General features: G+C 34.4%; 1 protein-coding gene across 7 annotated transcripts in view; it reads right to left on the reverse strand.

Annotated features, from left to right (window-relative positions):
- Nucleotides 1-21,623, reverse strand: part of smash (smallish) — a 291,299-nt gene that overhangs the window by 20,521 nt on the left and 249,155 nt on the right. For 5 of the 7 annotated variants that reach the window (XM_090384893.1, XM_090384895.1, XM_090384891.1 and 2 more), the window contains 4 exons: nt 16,530-16,589; nt 13,224-13,414; nt 5,619-5,834; nt 1,377-1,506 (listed from right to left, as the gene is read on the reverse strand). In XM_090384893.1, the coding sequence (XP_090241019.1) occupies nt 1,377-1,506; nt 5,619-5,834; nt 13,224-13,414; nt 16,530-16,589 (597 nt within the window). The remainder of the gene's footprint in view (nt 1-1,376; nt 1,507-5,618; nt 5,835-13,223; nt 13,415-16,529; nt 16,590-21,623) is intronic. The other 2 variants (XM_090384897.1, XM_090384896.1) reach the window with 2 other exon arrangements.

Raw genomic sequence — 21,623 nt, forward strand, 5'->3', positions numbered from 1 at the left:
CTCATTGGTAGGGATCAACTAGACCCCTTAAATAGCTTATATCAATATTGGGTCATTTTGAAAACAACTGAATCCATAATCCATTCACGTTTCTTAGATGCTGTTGCGTCTTCACTTTCTGTTCGAGATAGTTCTATACAGGATTTAAATTTGGTAACTTGGCCAGCCAATTCAAATGCTCTACCATTTATTCATGCCAGTTTAAAACAGTAGCAGCCTAGTGAACCAGAGAGTTGTCATTCTGAAATACATACAGGAGTATCAAAATCATGAATGTTCCTCAAATAGGCAGAAAAGGTTACAACATTATCATCCAGAATATTTGTACATTCAGTCTGATCCACTGTGGTTGATATTTCAAGCAGGGGATCCACTTCATAATTATTAAAACATTCCCAAAGCATGCATCACTGACTCGCCACCAGCCTGTACAATACTTAGTATACAGTGTGGATAAAATTACTCACTGTGTCTCCTGTGATGTTGTTATTTGTTGTTATTTGGTTTTTAGGAGCATTAGCAACTAAGGCCATATTGCTCCGGGATATGCGGTGGTCATTCCCTAGCCTTTTTCCGCATCCTCCATATTTGGTGGTGACGGGCGCGAACCCCGGTCTAATCAAGAAGAGTGTGCTATGCACTGCTGCTCCTTCCCACCTGGCTACGGAGGCGCCAGAGTCTCCTGTGACCTTGGTGGCTGGCACCAGAGTAGAAAAACTCCCCGACTTACAGAAATTCGACTTTGCGTAAGTTTTTACCAACCGGTGCAAACTTAAAAAAATAGTGAAAATATAAAGTGAACCCAGTAACACATTGTGTTTTTTTTTTTTTTTTTTTTGTAATTCGTTCCAAGTCCTTGGAAGTTTAAAATTTCGCTATATTACTAAGCTATTTATCCCTCTAAAAGGTCAATTTATAATGAAAATTTCACTATCTTTTCATCGTTATCATATGTTCCATTATAAGAATCAATTTTGAATACCTTTGTGATATTTTTCTAAAGCACATTCTGGAGGTCACTACCATAAAACAATAAAAACAATTTTACAAAAAGTTTTGTTTTTTTAAACCATTTTTTTCCCTATAATTCACGATAAAAAATCCTTAATTTTAAATTTTATTTAATTATGCTGGACTTGTATACCAAACAGAAGAAATTAACTATGTTAACAGCACTGCAGAGTAAAACAATGTCGTGAAACACTAACGCTCATTATTAACAAAAATTTAATATAAAGTCTAACAAAAAAATTAATACAAAGTCAAACAAATTGGTCTCAGTTTCATTATAATGGAGTTTTACTATACTGCAGATTTCATATTCACTAGTAACACAATTCATTTAAAGTAGACTTATATACTGCCTTGCCACATACCAGAATCACAGTTTTTAAAATTCCTTTTCAAATGTTCCTGTTGTAAAATATGATGAGAATATTCCTCTTGCTGTCTCAGCAGAGCAACTTGCTCTTGCTGAAGCTTCTTCTGCTCTTGTCTCAGAATCTCCTAATAATGTAAAAAAAAAAAAAAAATCAGGACTTAAAATTTATATATTACAAATATTATAAATATTTATAATCTTTAAAAACATATAATTTAGGAAACTGTCAAAATGAGTGAAGAAAAGTAAAAATTACATGCTAAATTTGTATCATTAACTATCTCAGACTATTTAGGAAAAAATCAGGAGATATTATTTTAAACAATTTTCCTTTCTTCTTATTTTACATATGCCGACCAGGCTAGCCAGGTGGGTAAAGTGCCTGCCTGGCAACCCAAAGGGCGCGGGTTCGAATCCCGCCTCGGGCTTGGATCAGAGTAAAGTGCAAAAACTTTGGGAGATGCATTATGGCCACAGAAGCCGACGCACCAACAACACAAAAAAAAACTAATTTTTTTACATATGAATTATAACAATGAAAAAAATTACAATGAAAGGGAGCAAGTAGAAATAGCAGAGTAGTGAATTCAGAACTGTTAGGGTGCAACTGAAAATATGATAAAATTACATGCAAGAGAAACTTGCAATCGTACCTCATTAAAAGTTTAGTATAAGTTATATTTACCTGAAAAAAGCATTAATAAAAGTGTTTGATTAATGAATTGAAATGAATGGTAAAACCTTTCTATTTTATGCTTTCTCCTTTACCAAGTAGATGATTGCTGATGCTGAAAATTTGCACATAGTTTCAGTTTTCGATACGTCTCTATCCTCTCTTTACTTTTATTTACAACATACATACAATCCAAGAAGCCAAAGTATCCTTTTTTGGCAATGTTTTTAATTATTTTAAATTTAATTTCAAATTCATATCTCATTATAAAAATACCAATTTGAAACATTTCTACAATATCTAGATATGGTTTGGTAAAGATGAGTGTCATGAAATTCCAAGTTTTACCATTCTTATATATTTGATTGTGCTTAATTACCACCTCACATTATGATTATTATTCCTCTTAAGTTGAATTAACTAATTCAGTATATTCAAGTAAAAGACACTGCACATGGGCTGGCAACAGTTCTGTATGTGGCAAAGAATAAACCAAATTCGCTATAATAGGATCAATCTGATATTGCAAAGCAAGTCACTATAAGTTGCTTTGGCCATGTACCAGTACTTAAAATAAAAATTCTACTTTACAGTAATATACATCTCCTAAGTAGAGCTATATTGCTGTTTACAAGAATCTCCCACCAACCACAGATTTCAGATAATGTCAAACAATGAGCATCCCCTCCCCCCATACATACAGGTTCAGTCCAGTTTTCTTAAACAAAAGAACATAACCAATTATTTCTCCTCCCCACAGATTGTGGGGGGGGGGAAATATAGCAAGTACTGAAGAGGGATGGAATTTTTTTAAGCTTTATCCTCTCAATAATGTATTTATAGCAACTGGTATGTAATAACATTATAGTGTTAGTATAATGCTATATTTTTCACTGCACATTTTTGTTTTTACTAATATTTATTTTTCCCAGATGTATTTTGGACTTTTTTCCATAATGCTTATTAACCATGTGAATATTATCCAAATGAATATTAACCATGTCTGTTGTAAACTAACATTTAGTTTATCATTATTATAGCCTCTAACATTCAATAAGTATTGAAAGTGAATGCATAAAAAGACCAAGAAAGGTAATGGTGTCAATGTCAATTTCTCAAATTTAAGTAAATTCAGAGCAAATGAAAGCTATAAAACTGGAGAGCTGTTTTGCCAACTATTGGCAAAGAGTAATTGATATACAAGCAAAGAGCAAACCAAGTTTTCTACAAAATGCATCGAGTCCAACTTCATTACCAAGGCAATTTGCAGTGATGACTTGCTTTGCAATGTAAGATCGATACATTTTGTAGTAAACTTGGTTTGCCCTTCACTATATACAACTAAGACCTTTTCCAACCCATTTATATGAATTAATTTAAGATAAATTTCACAGAAATAAGTCTGTATCAAGAGCTGATGCTGTGTTGTAGGTATAGTAATTTCTGGGCTAAGAAACTACTTAACCATACCCATGTTTAAATCTGCTACTTGAGAAAATATAGTGGAAATAAAGCAAAATTACTACATTATTCCTCCCTCTGTTATAACAAAGTAGCCAGAGCTCAGTAAATTTAACAAATTAGGATTCTCTGGATAAACACAGATCCACCCTTATTTCAAATAAATTGCAAAATTCATGCATTAAAAAATTAAATATAATGAGCACATCCACTATCTGTTTACACAACCTCCAAGAGTGCTCAAAGATTCTTGATGAGACTGAAAATGGAATCCTGCACTTCCTTCTTTATACAAAGAAATACTTAAAGAGCACTGAAGAAATTTAAAATAGCTGCTTACAGCACCACAGACATGTATGTCTTTTTTATCTTTAATGGCTTAAAGATAAAAAAATAAAAAAGATAAAAAATTTAAAGATAAAAAAGAGTAATATGCCATTCCATTCTCATATTTTGGACAATCTTGTGTAAGTTACTATTATTTTCTAATATACTGGAAATATATTACTGGATGCATTTGGTAAATTCTCTTCCTTAATGATAAAATTAATAAAAAAAAAACCCAAAAAAACCAGCATATTAGGTAACCGAAAATCCATAAGACTACATAAAAAATAATGTAGTTTTACGGATTTTTTACATTTGTTCTACTTTCTTTCAAATTATTTTCACTATACTTCTTATACTAATCATCAATTTACTCTTCTTGTGTAAATTGTGCTTTGTCCTAATTTTGTTTGAAGTACAGTAATCCTATGCCAATCATGGGGGTTTTGTTCCTGAAAATCCACAACAAATTGCAATGGTGAACTTAAGACCTTATGGGAAGAATTATGGGAGTTAAGAGACCTGGGATCTCAAAAGACCTGTGGAATCTCTCTCTCTCTCTCTCTCTCTCTCTCTCTCTCTCTCTCTCTCTCTCTCTCTTTTTTTCCAATTAAATTAAAATAATACAGATAAAACAAAGTTAAGCTAATGAAATTTTATGTATCAAAAAGTGATCAATTTTCATTTACGATGTTTCTGTTTTTGAAAATTGTGGTGATGGTGAAGGAGAATGATTGTTATTAGGGGAGAGTGAAGTGCTCTGAGAGAAGTCTCTTCTTCCCCAATACTGTTATCTCAGGGTTATCTGGATCACCATCTGAAAGTTGAATTGTGTGTGTGTGTGTGTGTGTGTGTGTGTGTGTGTGTGTGTGTGTGTGTGTGTGTGTGTGTGTGTGTGCGCGCGCGCTTGCAGCTTGATACTTTTGGTATTTTTGAAGGCCATCAAATGAAAGTGGACCTCATACACCAATTTGACTATGTCAATAGTAGGGGGGCTGTAACTTGCCAATACTCAAGCTGATTGCCTTGTGAACTGTAAGCAGGTACACAGAAGTAACATTATCAACACTCATGTGTTGATAACTTTACTGCTGTATACCTGCTTATGATTACTACAGTTACTATCAATTACAGTTATCAGTTAGGTTTGATATCATCAGTGAAAATCAGATAGTTGCAATGGCACCTCTAATTTTTCCCAGAAATTTATATATTGCTAAATTGACTGAACACATATATGATAGGATATAAAAGAATGTGTTAATTCACTGAAATGCATGCATGCAGAGGTCAGTCTGAGCGGCAATGTTTTTTTTTTAAGAGTTCTCTTGCATACCTGTCTACCAGAATAGCATTCTAGAATGTTTGATCAAATTAATGATTGGTGCATGTCACACAGTACATTGGAAATAAAAATATTATTATGAAATGGAATAAACTGTATTTTAAAGTTATTTTGCTTTGCTAAAATCATAAAAGACCTTTAATTCTCTTGTTTTTTCTTCAACCACTCTGTTCACTTCAGCTGTAACTTGTTTCTCTATTAAACATTATTCTCATGCAAATAGCATTTTGGCATGGCTGCTGCTGGGTTAAAAAATAATGTGTTAGCTAGCAAAGGAAAAAAAAAAAAAAAGTTACCTTAATCACGCATGTGAAGTTTCTCTCTTATAGTCTGCAGAAATTAGTTCATTATTATGAAATTATAAACCAGAAAATGTCTACTTATTTAAAAAAAAATAATAATAATAATAATAATAAAACCTGATATATTACCTTATTAATTGCCTGTGGAGGGGATGGTGATGGCTGAAAGCAAAAATTTATACCTTTCCATCCAGCAGAGTCATCATTTGTTAAATTCACTGTTGAATAGTTGATATGTTCATTAGAAACAGCAAAAGATTGTGCTTCGCGAGTATTACAATTGTATGGAAGGTTATTAGCAGTAATCAGCATGCATGAAGCAGGAGCTTGATGACAGTCAGATGCCTATAAGTAAAGTGCCATATTATAATGAAGCAGATTTGATACATAAAAAGCATATATTAGCATAAAAAGTAATCCTTTTTCATAGAAATCAGTATTTTAACCAATAACTTGACGAACAGAGCAAGAAGCTTTATTTTTTTTTGAGAACTGTTTTAATGTATTTTCATTGCATAAAAGTGCACAACAGAATTACAGATAGATATATAAACAGGTTCTGAATTTACTTTTTTTAAAACTTCGTCAACTTTATATTGGATAACAACTCACAGTGATTGACAAGTCAAAGTTACTAAGAGGATCAAAAACAAGAAGATTTGGTTTTGCTTGTTTTATAATTCAGGTAATTTAAAATATCAGCTAAATTTTAACTTGAAGTAATAATTTAATCCCTAAAAGTAGTAAAACAGAGAGAGAGAGAGAGAGAGAGAGAGAGAGAGAGAGAGAGAGAGAGAGAGAGAGAGAGAGAGAGAGAGAGAGAGAGAGAGAGAGAGGAGGGGGAGGGAGAATGAGCAACATGCTTATTTCTTGCATTCTATAGCTCACTTCAGATATCTCACTTTTTCTTTACACATGGTTTGCATTTACAAAATACAACAATGAAAGCAAAATGCAGCAAAAAGAAAAATGACTGGTTCATTAACTTATGCCAGTACACACAAAGGCTTTAGAAAATGTAGAGAAATACAGTGGACCGACCCCCGCTTTATGATATTAATTCGTTCCAGATACATTATTGTATCGTGAAAATATCGTAATGTGAACCCAATAACACACTGTTTTGATAATTCGTTCCAAGTCCTCGGAAGTTGAAATTTTCGATATATAACTAAGCTATTTATCTCTGTAAAAGGTGATTTTTATAATTGTATTAATTTTATATAGAATACTGAATACCACATTTTCCAGTGTATACCAGGCACCTTTTATCTAAAAATAACTTGCCCTAAAATTGTGGTGCGTCTTATATGCCGGAATAAATAGTAGAGCATGATACAAGTTAAAAGAAAAAAAGATAAAAAATGCTGATGGTGCACACATTTTTATTTATTCCCTCCCCCACAAAAAAATGTTGTTTAAAATGATAATTGATAATTATAAACATTAAAAAAAAAAAAAAAACAAAAAACGTAATTTTCATTTAACTTACATTGGAAAAGCTGTGTCGATGGTGGTGTAGTGATGGAGCTGGAAGAGAATCTTTTACCATCAAGATATCAGGACTACCTTCAGAATCTGGTGTTCTTTCCGATCACTGCCTCTTGCTACTCATGGTATAAAAACTGTCCAAAGTGGTTTGCTTTTGGCACTGTTTTTTGAAGGTTCTTGAAATAACTTAATACCTGATCTTCAAATTTGCAGTTCATTTTTTCAGTGGTTTCAATATCTGGGTTTTTTTTCTTTGTGTCCTCTTCACAATATCCCACACATTAAACATGTCCTTAATTTCTTGAGTTGTTGCTACACAGTCATCCTCCTCATGTTCCTCATCTCCACTGTCATGCTCACCCATCTGCTCTAATTCCTGGAGCTCCTCTGTTGTCAACTCCCTTCCGTGGTCTGCAATTAACTCGTCCATATCTGCCGCATCAATCTTTAGAGCAAAGGACTCACCAAGGATGATAATTTCCTGCTCTAGAACACCTTCAACTTCAAATCCTTCAAAATCATGGATGACTGAAGGCCATAAGTTCTTCCAGGCTGAATTGAGGCACCGAGCTGAAACTTCATTCCAAGAACTGACAATCATTTGTACGCATTCTAAGATGTTAAACCTGGTCTTCCAGAATTCCTTTAAGGTGATGGCTCTGTCTCCTGAAGTCTCTTCAAAGCACTTCGCAAGCATCTTCTTTGTGTAAATTTTTTTAAAGCTGGCAATCACTTGCTAATCCATTGGCTGAAGCAGAGGGGCAGTATTGGGTGGGAGAAATCTGACAGTAATGAAGTTAAATTGCTCCTCCAGAGATCGGGCAAGTTGGGGATCATGACCTGGAGCATTATCCAAAATTAACAGTGCCTTTAAAGGAAGTTTGTTTTTTTCTAAGTAACCTTTGACTGAAGGACAAAACGTTTCAAATACCCATTCATTGAAGAGGTGTCTTGTCACCCAGGCCTTCTTGTTACATCGCCAAAAGACACCCAACCTGCTTTTGTATGACCTTTTGCTGTTTAAACACTCTGGGAGTTTCTGAGTGGTAAACCAACATTGGCTTAAGTTTAAAATCACCACAGGCATTGGACCCTAATAGCAGAGTAAGCCTATCCTTCATAGGCTTATGACCAGGCAATGAGGCCTCTTCTTTTGTGATGTATGTTCGCCTAGGCATCCTTTTCCAAAAGAGGCCCGTTTCGTCTGTATTAAAGACTTGTTGAGGAAGGTAACCCCTCCTTCTCAATGAGCTCTTGAAACTCCACCTTAAAGTTTTCAGCTGCTTCCTGATCAGCACTGCAAGCCTCTCCATGCCTTATGACACTTTTAATATCGGACCTTTTTTTTAAAACGGCCGAACCAATCTTTGCTGGCTTTAAAGCCCCCATATCGCATATCACTAGCTGAAGGTGTTTTAGTCTTTAAGTCCTCAAAAATCTGCTTTGCATGTTTACAAATGTATTGTCCTAACTGTATCACCCTTCATTTGTTTTTCTTTTATCCACAGCAACAAAAGCCTTTCCATTTCTACAATCAGTTCTCTGCCTTTTTTGGACTGTGTTAGATTCATCACTTACTTTAACTTTTTTTAAGGTTTTCTTTTTGTTTCACTATGGTAGAAATGGTTGACTGTGAAAAACCATATTCGCGCAATTTTAATTGAAATTTTCTTCTTACTGCACTCTTTAGGGGCCATATTATGCAATGTTGTACATTCAAGAATTCAATACAGTAAATTTATGGAAAGTAAGCACAAAAAAAATATCACTTGAACTAAAGGATACGAAAACAAAACACATGCCCAGCACGTTTACAAATGCTGCTATTGGCTGAGACAAAGGACCACGTGGTCCAGTCGGAGACAATCGTAAGCCACTGTAGAGCGAAATAAGTAGGCACCAGTGATCACTGGTTAGTAGAATCAGCCGCTCAAATCATTAAAATGCACTACCACTTTCACCATTTATTGCTATGTTTTGTTATAAGAATGAATTTTGAATGCATTTGTGATATTTTTCTAAAGCACATTTCTGGAGGTCACAACCATAAAACAATAAAAACAATTTGCACTTTTCAGTTTATTGGGCTTTTCTGTTAGCACAAGCTATTATAAACAGGTGGTAAACTCGATCTTACATTTGCAATAATACTGATAACTGGAATTCTGTGGGTTTTACCTTACAGTATTATAGTGAAATGTGTTTCCCCCTTCACTGAAATCGTATAAAAAACAAAAATAAATTTTCAGAATCTTCTCTTCATTCCTATTTTTTAAGCTCCATTTAATAGAATTAATTAATTAAAATTCAATTCACAAACGTGATGGCAGTATCCCACGCTTACTACATATCGTATAGTAAAAGGTATTTTATTATGGAGAGTCCATTGTAAAGTGATTTGATCGTATAGTGAACCCATCGTAAAGCGAGGGTCCACTGTATAGTATACTCATTCCTCACTAAATGAGCAACCTGAGTTTTAACTCATAAAAATCATGCATACACAACTGTTCTTTTGCTAAATGAATTCAATTTTCACTCTTATGAGGCTAGCATTTGTAATTGTGTGAGCATAAAACGTCATGGTTTGCCAGAGAGCTTTGCATAGTGTCCACAATGTTCACTGAAATCACGTTCACATAATCTTCATCTAGTGATCTCTACGTGATTTTTACCTATTAACATCTTTATTTTGTGCACAATTTATGAGCCCAAAACATGTGATTTTGCTATTAGTAAAACCAACAAAATAAGGAAGCTATCAAACATGGCACAAAAAACTAGACATAATATCAAGACCTGAAAAGTGAATAATCAAAAGGATATTTGCACTGCCATGAATTTATCTTCATAAGCTGTGTGAACTAATCATTTTCAAAAGGATAAAACAGAATTCTGTTAAAAAAAAAAAAAGGGTCAAATTGATCCGCATGCAAATAGAATTCTGGGATGGTTGCTGACTAGTTAAAAAAAAAAATATATATATATATATAAAGTTAACTAATACAGTGTTACTTAAATGTTGAGTGAAAGGCATAAACATGGGAAGTAAGCAGCAATATTTAATTAATTAAAATATATAAAACAAACCATGTTTTAGAGCAAATTGTTAATTTGTTGTTTTGTTTTTTTTTTGTTTATTATTATTATTATTATTTATTTATTTTTTATCATCCTTATTTTGGTTAATTGAGAATCATTTCTGATATTCTTGGATAACAGAAGCTCCAGAAGAACTCTTGCAAGCTTTCTAAGGTCATGGCTTGGCTCCAAATGGCTGTAATATCATCTACATATCTTCCTCAAAATTTTTGTGATGGGTTAATTTTATTCTAAAGAAGTAGTCCCAAAGTGCCTCACAAACAATTTTAATAATATAATTAATAATATCATGCTCAAGCCTGTATCCAATAATATCATGCAAAAAACCAAAAAGTGTTGACTGTTCGCTTTCTAAGACAGAGAAAAAATAATTTATTTTTATAAATAAAATAAATGGCTTTAGTTGCAATAAAACCAGAACATTTTATTTCCTGTAATTTCCCTTACAAACAGTTACATCCAAATATTCTACTTTATATTAAAATCAAAAGTTTTATATCAAAAGTTATATTAAAATACATCGTATAGAAGTAAAAATAAAATATATAAATTCAACATTTTGTTGCGTTTTGAAATATGAAGTAATTTGTTTTTTGTAAACTAAAAATAATGTGAGCATTCTTCCGTGTGGGTATTTTTCATGTGAGCATTTATCTGGCACCGAACAGCAATATTCAGAAAAGTGGTTATGAGACAAGCAGGATTGGAATTACAGGTTGGCGCACCACTTCTAACAGAAGAATTCCCTTCACAGGATGCCCATGGTAGAGCTTTCTCTCAGTGCAGTGTTTAGGAAAAGAGACAAACAGAACTGCAGATAGTGAAGTAAGATCTCATGCACTGCAGTTATCATCAACCATAATTGATAGTGATATCAGATGTGCTGCAGTGCATTTGTTCCATTTGGAAGACAGTGAACCTCAGCTCAAAACATCTATTATGATTCTGGTGTATTCTCCAGGTATTACAGGGCTCTTCAACAATAATATCCTTTACTCCTACATCGTCAGGTGTAAAAAATATCAGGTAGAATGTGCACAAGCTTTTATTATGGATAGTAAAACTTCTGTAGCTTTTACAGCAAGAACAAGAGTCTTATAATGTGAAGGTCTCAAACTTCAGGGCAAGCTATGTTGGAGAAACAGGAAGATGGGTGACATAAAGTGAGAGGACATAAGGAATAAGTGTGAGTGGGAACATAGTGATTCAAAACTCTGAAATCATTTTTGGTATTCTCCTACTGTGTAAACCCACAAGACATGAGGTCTTGACAGTCTGCTGATTCTAATACTATAGGATTGTAGGGCGTTATTTCAACTCAGCAGTTGAAATCATCATCAGCCATTTTCACTGTAGGATGAATGCCTCTCCAGCAACTTTCCAGTTTCTTCTGTTTTGTGCAATGGCCATCTATTCACTACCCACAAACTCGTGAATTTCATCTGTCCATCACCATTGTTGTCTTCCAGTTGAAATATCCCCCTGCAATTCAATGAAACTAGTATGCTTTACTGCATTCATGATCATGGAGATCTTTCTGCTATTGACAAAGACTGAGGCTGAATATTCAAACTTAAGAGTTGAAGTTATGTTCATCTTACAAACAAATAAGAAAATATAAAAACCCACAGTTCTGCTTAAGTTGTTATTATCTTTTAAAATTGTATGGTATCATCTGAAAAGGTAAATCTGCTAAACATTTAAAAATCTTACATACTGCAAGACAGCTGTTTTTAAGCTTATTAATTTTTCTTCAGATGGCAGTGGTCTGTATCAAAAAATATGTCACAATGTGAATAATGTATTTTGTCAAATTGGTGCATGGAAGTAAAACTTCAGTTTAAACACATAATGGCTGTCTATCTTTAATCCCCTAAAACCAAGGAAAGAACAAATGGAAAAACAAAAAATGGGCAGAACCAGTTCATACCTGGTACAGTGGACCCCCACTTTATGATTGGTTCACTGTATGATCAAATCACTTTACAATGAACGCTTCATAATAAAATACTATTCACTATATGATAAGTGAATGGTAATTATAAGTGAATGAAGTAAGTGCCGGTCATTGTGATCAGGTTTGCGAATTGGATTTTAAATCTATTAAACGGCGATTATAATAAGCAAAAATAGGAGGGATATTATCCACAGGCTATAAAAGTAAAGATAAAAAGCATAAGTTTATACTTTATTACCTTACCAATTAACAAAATTAAATGATATGTGAAAATTGGAAGAATATTTTCTACAGGTTAGCAAACTAAAAATAAATTTATGCTTACTTACATTGCTTAATTAATGATATGTACATACTAACTAACTGATATTTCTGTTCACTGATATATTTTTTTTGGGTTGTAAAAATTAAAACAATAAAAAAGATAAGCAATCAATAATAAAGCACATGGCACAAATTGCAACTAACATAATACGTGAAAGTGAGATACGGAGTAACAAGTTTACAAAGCTTAAAAAATAGGAATGAAGAGAAGATTCCAAAAAATTGTGTTTTTTATATTATTAATGAAAATTTCGTGGAAAGGGAAACACATTTCACCATAATAAAGTTAAAACCCGCAGAATTACAGCTATTGGTATTATCGCAAATGCAATAAGATCGAGTTTACTACCCATTTATAACAGAAAACCCACCCCAATAAACCGGAAACTGCAATTTGTTTTTATTGTTTTATGGTAGTGACTACCAGAAATGTGCTTTAGAAAAATATCACAAAGGCATTCAAAACTGATTCTTATAACCGAACATATGAAAACAATGAAAGCGTAGGGAATTTTTATGTTTGAATTGGTTTTTTGAAATTTGATTCTACAAAGTGGCTGATTCTACTAACCAGTGATCTTGTTTACCAGTGCCTACACAATGCAACAAAATTTTACAGCGGCTTTTTTCAGATAAAAGGTGTGTGGTATACACTGGAAAACACAGTAATCTATATAAAAATTACCTTTTAGAGAGATAAACAGCTTAGTTATATAGTAATGCCATGTAACATGCTGAAAATATTTCAAATGTAACAAATGTTTTAATTAGTTGCAAATAGCATATCTTCCTTTAAAGTGACATTAATACATTTCAAACAATACCAATAAAACATGCAACTTTAATCACTCTATGCTTACCTCCTGTTTTTTAATAGATTCCTCCCTTTCATTCAGTTCTTCTTCTTCTTTCTTAATCCTAATATAATGTTCTTCTTTTAACCTAGATTCCCTTTCAGTCATCCATTCTTCATTATGTAGCTCTGGCATACTTTTATTTTTCTCATTCTGAGTACAAATATTTTCTGCATCCACAAAAAATTCATTTTCTTCTGCAATGGAAATACATATGCATGTTAAGTATTTATAGAGATCATAGCTTTCATCTGAAATCTACCATATATGGTGTAGACCAAAAGCATTTGGACACCCCTCCATGAATATTGTATATTGTTCCAGAAGTTCCCCATGCATGTGTACTGGTTCAAACATACCAATATAAATCTCAAGAGCATGCCTTCCACAGCAGTATGCAGGAAACCAAGTGTGGGTCACAGTTCAGAACTTGCAAACTTATGACATAGGATAATAGTTGGATGCCACATCAGTAACTGTTCTGAGGTGGCATCCAAATTTTGTAATATATAATCCATGTTTTTATACAGATTTCATATATCGTGGTGTTGATTTATAGTACAAGGGGTGATAGTTTAAGTTGTGGACTGGTGCAAGATCTTATCTCAATTGTCATCATCTGAATCTTGTGGATTTCTTCTCCTCAAAATACTCTCCCTTGACCTTTATACACTTTTACCAACATCATACCCACATGTTAAATGCTTCTTGCAAGCCATTTTTCGAAAGACTGAAGTGATTCCGCTGTGGCTCTGCAAGCATCATTGTGTCAGACACGAAGAGCTTTCAGAGCTTTCTTCAGGAAGAAATCATACAGGGCTAAGTCCGGTGAATAAAGGGAATGTGGCAGAACCTCAGCACCTATGGCAGTGATCACTGCCTGCACAATATTAGCCATATGGGGACTTGGCATTGCCTTGGAGAAATCACTTCACACTGGAATATGTTTGTTTGTTATTTGGATTTTAGGAGCTTGTTTTTTGTTTGTTTGTTTTTTGGTTTTTAGGAGCATTAGCAACTAAGGCCATATTGCTCTGGGAATATGCGGTGGTCATTCCCTTGACCTTTCCGCATCCTCTGTATTTGGTGGTGACGGGCTCGAACCCCGGTCTAATCAAGAAGCGTGTGCTACACACTGCTGCTCCTTCCCACCTGGCTACGGAGGCGCCTTGGTTTTTAGGAGCATTAGCAACTAAGGCCATATTGCTCTGGGGATATGCAGTGGTCATTCCCTGACCTTTCCACATCCTCCATATTTGGTGGTGACGGGCTCGAACCCTGGTCTAATCAAGAAGTGTGTGCGCTACGCACTGCAGCTCCTTCCCACCTGGCTACGGAGGCACCCCACTGGAATATGGCTGTCCTACCAAGACACTCATTACCATACACTTCATTCATTTCTTTAACTGTTTCTGATGCATTTAAGCCCCATCTGACACAATAATGAATCACATATCGCTGTTCAATCTGTATGTCCGACATGATACTTGCTTCGAAACAATCATTAGTGACATGCAGCTAAAAAACTCCATGCAATAAGTACTAGAATACGCACAGAGTCTGTTCAGTAGCAATCAGGGAGAGCACCTCTAGCAGAAGTTATGAAAAGTTTGCATGGTAAACAAAATCTTGCACCATTCCGTGAATTAATTGATCACCCCTTGCACACAAAATTCAGAAAAACATGAGCAGTCACCTAATGTCAGCTTTTACACACATATCATTAAATTCAGTAAGTCTGTAAGCAGAAGATAAAAAACAAAAAACTAGAAGAAAACTAATCTTACCGAAAAAATGGAAGACATCTTAGATTATCATAAAACTTCAAACTACACAGAGAGTTTGCAGTTATGCAATGGTATGCCACTTTTTCAGTTGGTTTAGTATTGGTGGTTGAGCCAAAAACCACAAAGCCGATGACTTACTTAGATGTTTTGGAGAATTATACACTACCTACACTGTAGCAGTATTACAGAAAGAAGCCCTGTATCGGCATGATAATGCTTCATATTATACAGTGAAAGTCATATGCAACTGGTTTGTGGACAATGATGTCAAAAAGTTGGACTCTCCAGCTTGGGGAGAGTCCAACCTCAACCCCACTGAACCTCTGTGGAATGAAGTGCGGTGCTAAATTAGACTGCTGCTGCTAAAGCACCATGTCTTCTACACTGTCTACAGCAAATGATCTGCAGAAGAAATAGAGATGAATGATTAAAATGACACCTACAAGAAATTAGTAGAAAGTATGCCCAGGAGAGTTGAGGCTGTCATACAAACACAGTAGTAGGAGGTTGCCCTACTATGTAATAGGTTTTTGAATTAAAAGCCTTTAAGTGTGTGCATCCAAATACTTCTGATCATAATAGTGAACTTTTATTTTTAACTTTATTTTTTAATATATCAGAAGCAATTAAGTCAAAGTAACCACAAATATACTGAAAGAACATTCTAAGTTATTCAAGGAATCATTGGGTTTATGCTAATGATGTGTAGTATAAGTTATTCCATGCTACAGTCTGAAATTACAGGTTATAAAAAGTTATGGCTGAGAAACACCACAGAAGCTTTTGACAATAGCCATTGTTGAAAGCTACCATGGTGTAATTTTAGAATTTTAATGGTGAATAGGCTTAAATTTATTTACATAGATCTTATTAGTTTTATTTTGAAAGTGTAAAGAATTAGCACATAAAACCACAATTTTTTTTTTTTTTTTTTTTTAATCACCAAAATCAGGTTATAACTTATACTACACATCATTACTTCATCATCAAGAGCCCAGTTACTTCTTTTTTTATATGGAATCAAAAATCTTATCACAAAATAATAAAATTATAATGATCCAATTAAAATCAAAATTGGAATAAAAATTTGATTGACTGAATGTTCCTAATTTTCAATACATAAAGGTTTTCGTTTTGAAAATAAGTTAAGTCATGGAGAAACTTTTGGTTCAATTTGGAAACATTAGTTTCCAAATTGATTTCCTTACAATCATAAATGGATGATTTTAAAAAGTTCACGATGTAATATTCTAATATTTAACCATTCTTTGTGAACATGAATAGCAACTCCACAATTCAGTCTTTTACATTCTATCATAATCTAATATGGTATTGCATCTCTACTTAAGAATCAGTAGTACTGTAATACCAAACCATAATGTGCATGAACATGCAGTACCAAACCTGAAAGGAAACTATCTTGACTCCCAGACAGGATACCAGGTTGGAGAGGATATTTGTAATATTTTTTGCTATTTCAATGAGTATATACATATTCATGTGTCATTAAAATGTGAATACTTACCTTTCAGCATACTGCACCTCTCCAAGCCCAAACAGCAGCCTTGCCTCACACATGGATCCCCTAATTAGAATAAAATACAATCTTATACCATCTACAGAATGTATCACAACTTGTGTTACTGTGGGATGGGGCCAATAATTACATATTGGACAGCTATGTACACACATTCATTCCATTAATGTCGGACTGGGCTGGATCTCATGAGAGGGCTAAGGATCGAGTCTTCCAAATATTCCTCACATTTCTGGCCCAGTGGCATGGCATGCTATCCTGATAGAAAATAATATCAGGACAGGCATTTAACAGGCACACCTGATCTGCACTAATTTCAGGTAACCCATAACTATTATTTCTTTGCACCCCCCCCACACACACACCAGGAATTCACAACAAAATATCTCCAAAATCATGACACCACTGCTACCAGCCTATGTTGTTTCCACCATGCATGAAGAATCCATTGACTTTGCCATAGGTACAAAATACTTGTTTTTATTTTTTGATGTATTCACCCCAAAGTTCCATACTTATTGGATTTAATCTGCAAAGAGTTTAATCCTTCAAAAAAAAAAATAAATAATAAATAATAATAATCTTTGGGTTGAACATCAAATCAGGCTTCACAGCTGAATTAACTCAGTCCCACACGAGCAGTTGCTTTATAAGCTGGAACAGGTTGGAATCACTGGGAAAATCCTTAGATGGATATCAGGATGGCTTCAGGGCAGGAGGCATAGGGTTGTGATAAATGGCTATTCCTCAGATTGGGTTGATGTAAGAAGTGGGGTTCCCCAAGGATCAGTATTAGGACCACTGTTGTTTTCAATTTTCATAAATGACATTGATAAAGGGATAGAGGGCGTGAGGTCTAAATTTGCAGATGATGTTAAAATTGGTAGAGTAGTTAATGATCACTGTCAAGCTGAGCTTCTTCAGAGAGACCTAGATAGACTTCAGGAATGGTCAGAAAAATGGCAGCTATGCTTTAATCCAACAAAGTGTAAGGTATTACACCTGGGAAACAGTAATCCCAAAATAACTTACTCACTTGGTGGAGTTCAACTAAACCCAGTACTGGAGGAAAGGGACTTGGGTGTTACGATACGGTCAGACATGAAATTCTCTGAGCATTGTAAACAGGTTGCAAGGAAGGCCCATGGTGTTCTATCGAATCTTTGCAAGTAGAGATAGGGAAGTGATAATCCCATTATATAAGGCTTTTGTTAGACCATACTTGGAACACTGTGTTTAAGTATGGAGACCGCACCTAAAGAAAGACATCGGGCTTCTTGAAAGGGTGCAAAGACAGGTAACTCGCTTGGTGAGATCGGCAAAAGGGCATCCTTATGAAGAAAGATTTCGAATATGTGGGTTGCAGAGTTTGGAAACTAGACACCTTAGAGGAGATTTGATTGAGGTGTTTAAGGCTCTGAGAGGCATCAATAAAATGAATGAGGATAAAATTTTCAAGATTATAAATGATGCTAGAACTAGGGGACATAAATTCAAGTTACGGGAGGAAGATGTTTAGATTGGACTGCAGGAAGTTTTATTTTAGCCAGCGAATTATAAATTACTGGAATAAGTTGCCTACATGGGTGGTAGAGGCTGACAGTTTGGGGAAATTCAAAGGTCATCTGGATAGTACCTTCAGGTGAGAGAAATGCATAGGATGATAGGTTTAATTTCCTTTTCTTTATTAATTATTAGTTTTTTTTTTTTTTTGTTTTTTTTTTTATCATTGTTTTATTCGGTGTTTTTTTTTTTTTTTGGCTGGTGCAGCATAAGCCATAGGCTTTCTTGCACCATGCAGCCATTACTAATATTAATACTAACTCTTCATCACCTTTAAAATGAGTTCCAAGAATCCACTGTTATTGTAGTTTTAGGTGCAGTGACTGATTAACAATTCTTTTGCTATTAACTGATTTGTTGTCCCAGAAAACTGAGGTCAACACTTTTCCAGCTGATGATTGGGTTTGAAACATTTCCAGGGTTCAGCATCCCTTGTGCTTCCACTGCATACTTTCTAATTCAGATTCAAGATCATAAAAATGCAGCCAACTTTCATCATTAGTCACCAAATGGATTAAAAATCCATCTGGATTAGTATAAATTAATTTTAAATTCTATTTTGATGATTCCATCCTATAATGTTTATCACAAATGGAAAGGTTTCTGGGAACCCACCTTGCACAAATGTTGGACATCCTCAAGTGCCCATGTGTATTATTGTTAAAATGCTTCCATGGGAAATGTTAAGTACTTTTTCAAATTTGGACATTCCAATTCTTCTGATTTCTAAAATTCCTTCTTCAACGATAGCAATCATTTCAGAACTGATTTATTCAGATGGCCAACTAGACCTTGGATCATCCTCAACTGACTACCATTCTTTTTGGAACTCCACTGACCATTTTACAACCACAGCATAACTGGGTGATACTTACCCAAACACACTAGTTATTCCTTCATGAATTTCTTTAGCATTTCTGCCATCTTTAATCAAAATTTTGATTACTGAACGATGCTCAATTTGCTGGATATTCATTCTTCTTTCGCCTACCAGCATAAAAAATAAAAGTTTAGAAAGTGCACAAGAGAGAGAGCAACAAATTTTTTTCATGTCATTTTTATGTAAATTCATTTCATGTCATTTTAATTAATTTTTTCATGCCATTTTTGTATAAATAATTTGTAAAGAAAACAATATCTACCAATGGTAGCACTGTTAAGGTTCATCTTATTGTTAAAGTTTATAAATTTTTTTTACCAGAGTAGAGAAAAGTTAATTGCAAAAGGAGAATATAACAGATTAAGTGGTGAACTTTCATTTGCCTTTATGTGGCAAATGTATTTTGTTTAACATTGCAGAAACTCTGAAAGTTGCATCATAGATGATTCATTCAGTTTGCACTTATTAAAGAAATTTCTCAATACAAAATGCGTATCTGTACACACAAGTGTTGTTGGTTTTATGATGCATCAGCATCATAGGCCACACTATGCCAGTGTATTGTGCCCTGTGTGCATGTGTGTTTTCATAAGCCGATCTACAATCATGCAGACTGATAAACCCATAAATAATTCACAGATGAAACCCTAGTCCCTCCCATCTGAGAATGGCTGAAACAACCAACAGGATATGCCTTTAAAAATTCATCCAGCCTCCAATGGAATTTGAATCCAGTAGCACAAATCAAATTCCATTTGGAGAAACCAAGTAGTCTCTCTAAATGAGGGACAAGTGGTAAAACCACTATATTGTCATGGAAAATTTATCATAATATAAGGATATAAATTAAACCATTGGACAAAACATACGGTACAATACTTTTTCAATCTTCTTATCATGTATCATGAATCTTCTTATTCATAATAAGAAGATTGAAAGAATTCTTCTTTCAATTTCTTATTTCTGCAAGTAAGAAAACAAAGGCAATTCGTATCTCTATCATCAGTTGAAGCAATATGTGAGTCTACATATAAGACTATTAGAGGTCTATGTGGAAGGAAAAATCAAATTTAATTTTAAGTATTTGTATGGAAGGCTAATATATTTTGTTATCTAAACAAGAGTCTATTACTGAATATAGATTTAATAAACAATGTACTATTACTGAATTGAAACAATGTTCTGTTACTTTACTTAATACAATATAAAAAAATTACCCTAAACTGGTATGAATTTGGGGAAAATAAATTTTAATTGTTTGACCTCAAAGTTAGGGATTACAGCAATCACTTGGAGATTGATAACAACACTATTCATTAGACCAAAGACTTTGCAAATCATCATTGGTCTATTAAAATGGTTGCAAATTGTTGTCTTGTGGTGTTGGATTAAAAAATGGTATTCCCATGGGCAACCTCTCTTATACCTTAAATTAGTGGAGAGTTTGATTATTGTACTGCTAGAATTGGACTGGCAGTTACTTGCTGTATTGCATAGTGAGCTCCTCCATTGACCCTCTTACTGGTACACACCACACAGCCCTCTCCCCACCAATCTTTTTCCTAGCAGAATGATCTTACATTTTCCATCATGTTGCTTGTGATTTCTCCTGGTTTGTCAGTTTGTCTCTGAATTACATCTACAAGAGCTGTGAGAAAAATTCCACTAACCAGTTAGAGTCCCTCATGCAGCAGCAGTAACTACAACTAAAAAAAAAATTTAATAAAGACACAATGAACAAAATCAGCACAGCAGAAAATTACTTTAACTCTCACTTTATGTCAATAAAGTGAGACATAATGCTGCATTTAGTAGTAGAATTGCAATAATTCAATTAATGTTATCAATTACATGAAGTATATATATATATATATATACACACACACAGGGTGTCTCAAAAATACACAGCATAACTTCAGGAATGAGTTCCTCATATGCAGACAATAAAAATATTTTATATCAACATAGTTCTGGAAGTGGCTGATTTCCGAGTTTTGAAGGTCTATCTATGACACTTAACTGTTCACATCACCTTATAGTAATTGTTCAAAATGTCCACTTTCTGCCTGAATACAGGCCTCACATCGATATCTCACGGACTTGCGAAGATGATGCCAAATTCTTGGCATGTTTTGTATTGTCTCACAACCTGCCACAATTCAATTGAGGAGAGTTTCCACATCAGCTACCAGAGTCAAATACACCAATGACTTTAAATGACCCCACAAGAAGAAATCTAGTAGGTTTAAATCAGTGGGCATGGAGGCCAGGCAGTTGGTCCACCTCTAACTATCCACCGACCAAGGAAACCTTCGATTCAAGTAATTGTGAGCTAGATGGCTGAAATGTGTGGGAGCGCCATCGTGCACGAAGTGTGCTTGTTGACGAATGATCAGTGGCATGTCGTCCAAGAAATCAGGCACGTTGTTTTCTAGAAAGTTTCTGTACGCCTGCCCTATGCGTTTGTTTGGAAGTACATGGGGCCCAAATAACTTATCCCCCCCCCCCAGATGTTGAGGCTGAACTGCTGTTGGTGATTTTTTTTTTTTTTTTTTTTTGATTTGGTAGTTGTTGGCGCATCGGCTTCTGTGGCCATATTGCACCTCCCAAGGTTTTTGCAGTACTTTGATCCAAGCCCG

The sequence above is a fragment of the Mastigoproctus giganteus genome, chromosome 11 (genome assembly GCF_048544385.1).
Source record: "Mastigoproctus giganteus isolate SK-2022 chromosome 11, ASM4854438v1, whole genome shotgun sequence".
NCBI classification, from domain to species: domain Eukaryota; kingdom Metazoa; phylum Arthropoda; class Arachnida; order Uropygi; family Thelyphonidae; genus Mastigoproctus; species Mastigoproctus giganteus.